This window comes from Pseudochaenichthys georgianus, chromosome 24 (genome assembly GCF_902827115.2).
Source record: "Pseudochaenichthys georgianus chromosome 24, fPseGeo1.2, whole genome shotgun sequence".
NCBI classification, from domain to species: domain Eukaryota; kingdom Metazoa; phylum Chordata; class Actinopteri; order Perciformes; family Channichthyidae; genus Pseudochaenichthys; species Pseudochaenichthys georgianus.
Window position 1 is genome coordinate 4,526,771 of NC_047526.1, and position 6,417 is coordinate 4,533,187.

Sequence of the window (6,417 nt, forward strand, 5' to 3'; positions counted from 1 at the left end):
GTGTCCCGCACCGTGACACGCCTTATTTGGACTGCCAGACCCGATGCATGGCCGATTCAACATGTTGAATCGGCCATGCATCGGGTCTGGCAGTCGGACCAAATAATCACTCTGATTGGCTGTTCAGCTAGCGAATCAGTGCATGAGAAGCGAAGCGGAAATGAGGGACGTAAACAAACGATTTAAGAAGGCACACACAGACTGCTATTCATTTTCATCTCATCATGGCGATCTGGAATGATGCAAACGAAGACCTGCTCATCACCTTGATCCAGGAGAGGCCAGCTCTGTATGATATTACGGAGAAAAGATACTCTTCTTCTTCTCTGTCTTCCGGTTGTTGCCTCTTTTGAATGACGAATACACACTACCGCCGCCTGCTGGTAAGGAGAGTTATTGCCACTCACGCACTGAAGTCGGTGCGGTGTGTTCCCGTGCGACACATGGCCAAAACGCAGGAGAACACGGCCAGGCAACAGCCGACTTCAGCGTCGGCTAGTCCTCTGGTGACTGCTTGGTGTGTCAGGGCCTTAAGAGCCACATCAAACACACAGTCACTGATGCCGCTTGTTTCACTTTTTTGTTTTCTGGAGACAAGATTTCAACGTCACTGATGCATTTGTGTGGCATTGGGATATATTTTTTAAATCCTCTGGAGCAGAGAGAGGAGCTGTGGATTATTGTTATTGATTAATGCATCAGTGTTTCTTAGGGTCAAAAACACTAAACTTCAAATGAAAGCGTTATTTGCAATTTGGTGCTATAAAAAAAAATTATATATATTTTTTTAAACACCTTGAATTTCAGGGGAGCTCCGTTGGCGGGGCGCGGAGCTCCGTTGGCGGGGCGCGGGGCTCCGTTGGCGGGGCGCAGCGCCCCTCCAAGACAATGGTAGGGGAAACACTGGATAGTGTTTAATTAACGATAGGTTTCCCCCCCCTCAAAAGGTGATTGGTTCACTGAATCGCAGGTATTATTGTGATTGGCTCTTGGGCCACATCAAAATTAGACGCGCTGTCATCCTCTCATACTGACACCTGACACCACACATACACACGTAGGGAGAGCCGGGACGAAAGTAACACGGGACGAAAGTAACACGGGACGAAAGTAACACGGGACGAAAGTAACGGAGCGATTTTATCCGAGCCCAAACAACTTTGACCGGCCAAATTACGTCAGAATGATCAGCATTCAGACCTACTGAATATCAGGTTTAACTGTCAGGAGTAGCTAGTGTTGTCACGATACCAACATTTTGGTTTCGATACCAAGTCAAGAATTGCGATTCCGATTATTTTTCGATACTTTTCTTAAAAAAAGGGAAACAGTCTTAAATGTAATTATTGTGCTTTATTTCACACCAGAACCAGAACCATAACACAAACTTTTAAACAATGAGAACAATAAATAAAATAAATGACAAGAATTCGTATTAAATAAAATTAATACATGTCTGACAGACAGGCCTCGTGGTGTCCGTAGGCTTGCCCTCACTGTCAGAGATATAGCTCAAATACATCCAAATGTCGCTTCTGGCGTCTTTTTTGTCAACAAGCCGAGGCGCAGCGGCAGTTGCACTCCCACTTGCAGCCATGCTTCTCGCTTTCTCACATGCTCTGGCAGCTAGAGCGTGGCCGCGTGCACGAGAGAGGGGAGGACTTAGAGCGTGCTTGAGAGGGGAGGGACTTCAGGCACGGCTGCAGTGCAGGGAGTGGAAGCAGAGCAACACACACGGCTCTTATTAAAACGGAGCTTTCTCACTGGAGTACTTTTCCTCGTCATTCTTAAAGTACCGATACTAATGAAACGGAGGAATTGTAACGTTTTTAACGGCAGGGTATCGCGGTACCTTCCAAGTATCGGTACACCGTGCAACACTAGTCAGGAGTCAGTGTCTCTCCCCCAAACTCACACATATACAATTTGATATGAACTGAAGAGCCGCATGAAACTAGGCAAAGAGCCGCATGCGGCTCGAGAGCCGCGGGTTGGCCACCCCTGGCCGAGATGATGTCCATCCATCAGAAAGTACACACCATCAAATCAACAACATTTAGGAATACATTTTGAGTTTCTATTCTTTGTATATTCACTGCAGTTATTCATGGCACCAGTATTCTGAGACATTGTTCACAGCGTAGAAGGGTGTGAATGCAACGTGGTGACGTGCTGACGACAGCAGGGTGAACTGACACGGTGCAGCAGTGCTCACCTTGCAGGGCAGCATCTGGTCTCTGGGCACAGACTGCGCTCGGCCCTCCTCCTTCAGCTTGTCTCTCCTCTTCCTCACACTACGGCCACGCACAAAACTCTGCACCTGAACACACACACGGAAAAATTATTGGGATCATCTTGCTTGCTTGTTAATTTGTTAATTAAGTAAGGACGCAAATGAGTACAAGACAGTACATGAATAAAGAGACTTTTAAACGAACGTATATCAAATTTAAAAGGCCATCAGTGTGAAGTGAAATGCATCTTTAAGTATGAGTTTAGTTTCCATGGATTTCACTATGAACTGAAAGAGTAGCACGAGTTGAACTCATTCGGATTTCTTCAAGTTAAAGTGGACAGATGAAGAGATTACCTTTGGAGCTTTGGTCAGCAGGAGAGCCACCTCTGGGTTGTTGTGCTCTCTGGCCTGCTCCAAAGCTGTGTGTCCTGCCTGCGCACGCACACACACACACACACACACACACACACACACACACACACACCACACACCACACACACCACACACACAGCACACACATCACACACACAACACACACACACACACACACACACACACACACACACCACACACACACACACACACACACACACACACACACCACACACACACAGCACACACACACACACACACACACCACACAACACAAAGCACACACACACACACACACCCACACACACACACCCACACGTATACATCACTTCGGGGACATTACATTGACTTACATGCATTTCCTGGAGACTTATCCTAAGCTTAACCAACACATGCCTAACCCTAACCCGTAAGGGTTAGGGTTAACCTAACCCTTAACCTTACCCTAACCCTAACCAAGTCTTCACCCTAAAATTAATGATTCCCCTTATGGGAGGTGAGTCCCCACACGTGACTGTGTAAACAGACTTAGGTCCCCACAAGTATAGTAATGCTAGGCCACACACACACACAAAAAAAAAAAAATGTATACACAGGTACACATACTGTATATACTGTATGTACATATATAAATACACACCCATTTCTAGGGCGAAAATAAAAGAATGGTACAAATTGAATTCATGCAAGTCCATGTTTCGTTTTTTATCCTATTGTTAAATCAATTATAATTAAAACTGCGGTCACAGAAGTGCGCGCAGTGATGAGCGGGTCCTCGCGTCCGTGCGCCTGTCGGGGAGGGCAGCCGGTCGTCCCAGCGTCAAGCAGACGCGCGCGAGTCCTTCGATATGAGCCGTTTCTCATTTCTATAATTTTCAACTCCTCGGTCATCCGACAGCAACCCGGAAACGGATGTCGGCGCGCCGTCTCGAAGGAAAACAAATTTCTCTAAAGGCTCATCGAGGATTGATTATCGAGGAGGCTGTCTGGAGGAGCCGTAACCGAGGATACACTGATTTAGAGGAGAGAGGAGTCTCTCTGGAGGAGCTATGACCGAGGGTCCAAAGATGTAGAGGAGAGAGGAGAGAGGAGTCTCTCTGGAGGAGCTATAACCGAGGGTACAAAGATGCAGAGGAGAGAGGAGAGAGGAGTCTCTCTGGAGGAGCTATAACCGAGGGTCCAAAGATGCAGAGGAGAGAGGAGTCTCTCTGGAGGAGCTATAACCGAGGGTACAAAGATGTAGAGGAGAGAGGAGAGAGGAGTCTCTCTGGAGGAGCTATAACCGAGGGTCCAAAGATGCAGAGGAGAGAGGAGTCTCTCTGGAGGAGCTATAACCGAGGGTACAAAGATGTAGAGGAGAGAGGAGTGTCTCTGGAGGAGCTATAACCGAGGGTACAAAGATGTAGAGGAGAGGAGAGAGGAGTCTCTCTGGAGGAGCTATAACCGAGGGTACAAAGATGTAGAGGAGAAGAGAGAGGAGAGAGGAGTCTCTCTGGGGGAGCTATAACCGAGGGTACAAAGATGTAGAGGAGAGAGGAGAGAGGAGTCTCTCTGGAGGAGCTATAACCGAGGGTACAAAGATGTAGAGGAGAGAGGAGTGTCTCTGGAGGAGCTATAACCGAGGGTACAAAGATGTAGAGGAGAGAGGAGTCTCTCTGGAGGAGCTATAACCGAGGGTACACTGAAGTATTCTCCTGAGTCGATTTCAGCCAACAGTGATGTTTAAAAGAGGCGTGACGCATGGCTGGACTTCTGTCAACGAAGCACAGCTCTGCAAACTGTTCCCGTTGTGATTATAAGTTATTCAAGATGATCAAATGTGCATCAGACTTTCTGTCCCCTGGATGTTCGGCTATTCTTCAATACAACTGCTTTCATTGTGAGGCGATGTTTACAGTGAGAACAGCTGCTGAGGTCAGTGCAGAAAGCAGAACAGTGTGTATAATATATATCGCTCAATAGTATATGTAACAGGCAGCCTACATTTCACACTTTATTTGTAGGCTTCAGGAGATATCAACAAATAAACAGTAGATATTTGTCATGCTTCACATAATAAAATATACAAGGCCTGATATTTATTATATGCTTTATATGTGTGTGTTGTTGTACAGTGAGCAGGTGTGTGTTGTGGAGTGTATAGGTGTCTGTTGTAATGAATATGCCGCCAGCAAAGGGCGTTGTTGGACTAACAGTAGGTGTGTGTGTGTGTGTGTGTGTGTGTGTGTGTGTGTGTGTGTGTGTGTGTGTGTGCTTAAAATGCATGAAAAACGCACATTTTTGAAAATGGCCGACTTTCTGGGGGGCGGGGCTAATGGAAGGCAATTTGAAATATGTGTGCAATCATAATAGCAATATGTATACAGCGTTTCATGAATATTGGAATAACTATATCCGAGTAGTTTGGAGTAATTTGCGACATGTAAATCATCAAAAATGGTGTATTCGCTGTTAGCTTAAGACCTCCACGATTGAGCTATCAAAGATGTTCTTCTCAATTTAGCATCATATTGGATAGGGGCTGAACTTGTCCTGGATTGGAATTGTTCCCATCATTCCCCTAGGAGGAGTTTGCAAGAATGTGCTTAAAATGCATGAAAACGCACATTTTTCAAAATGGCCGACTTCCTGGGGGGCGGGGCTAATAAAAGCCAATTTTAAATATGTCTGCAATCATAAGAGTAATGTGTATACAGCGTATGAACACATTTGAAATGATGTGGTTTTTTTAATAGAGGAGCTGCATTTCCAGCAGCTAACTCCAGCTTCTTTGGATGTGCCGTGGCCTCGTGCCGGCTGCTGGAAACAGATGGCAGAGTGCTGGAACAACAACAAAGTGTACTGACTGGCAGATGAGTGAAGGCACAGTGAGTTCATCTTGTTGGGAGCAGTAATGATGCAGAGAGGCTGCAGGCACTCACATTGTTGCAGATGTGGCTGTCTGCCCCCCCCTCCAGCAGTAGGCGCACAGACTTCTTATGATTCAGTGGGCAGCAGCCGACGTGCACAGGTGGGGTGTCGCAGCCTGCACAACGAGAACGAAGACACAGCCGGGTGTCGAATATCAATGCAAACTCAATAATATCCAATCATTTCAATAATCCAAAGTGTATTTATATCACAAAACACATTCAGAGGGGCTTGACAGATGATGAACTCCAACATGAACGGGACAGTGCAAAGCTAAACAACTACAGGGCATGTCCTCCTAATGTCAGCCTACTCACGTCGTGCAAGAGTGAACCCCCATATCCAAAACAAAAACACATTTCAGGATGACACAGTACTAGATCTAAATAAAACTTTACAGATGTGATTTTAATGTGTCACATTAACAAATGAAATTCTGGACACAAATTAATTAAAATAAATTCAAGAGGGGCATTCCCACAACACTGTAAAGCACAGTGTGTGGGAATGCCCTCTTCTCTCTTATGTGTGTTCATCTGATTTCACAGTCATGAATACTCATTCTAAAATAACACTTTTACAAGCCTTATGTGATACTTTAAACAAGTGTCTGTCCTGTACAATGACCCTTCCCCTTACAGGAAGTAGTAGCAGCTGTGTCTAGCTGCTGCTGCTGAGAGATGTGTCAGTCTCACCTGGTTGCTCTCGGACACGGAGCAGAAGGCTCCCAGCAGGATGCGGGTCACGGCCACGTGGTTGTAGCGAGCGGCCACATGCAGACACGTGTCCCCCTGCTGGAGAACACATTCAGCCATCAGCAAGAAATACATACAAAAAAATGGAAGTATTCTAATATATCAAAGATGTGTCATAGCATAACGCAAAAACATTTATTTGGA

General features: G+C 45.9%; 1 protein-coding gene across 1 annotated transcript in view; it reads right to left on the bottom strand.

The window, feature by feature from the left end:
* The window catches only part of ankrd6b (ankyrin repeat domain 6b), a 47,497-nt gene that overhangs the window by 8,616 nt on the left and 32,464 nt on the right, over window positions 1-6,417 (bottom strand). Inside the window, exons 4-8 of the mRNA XM_071202027.1 lie at window positions 6,214-6,309; window positions 6,000-6,054; window positions 5,530-5,633; window positions 2,591-2,668; window positions 2,216-2,320 (exon numbers count right to left, since the gene is read on the bottom strand). Of these exons, the coding sequence (XP_071058128.1) occupies window positions 2,216-2,320; window positions 2,591-2,668; window positions 5,530-5,633; window positions 6,000-6,054; window positions 6,214-6,309 (438 nt within the window). The remainder of the gene's footprint in view (window positions 1-2,215; window positions 2,321-2,590; window positions 2,669-5,529; window positions 5,634-5,999; window positions 6,055-6,213; window positions 6,310-6,417) is intronic.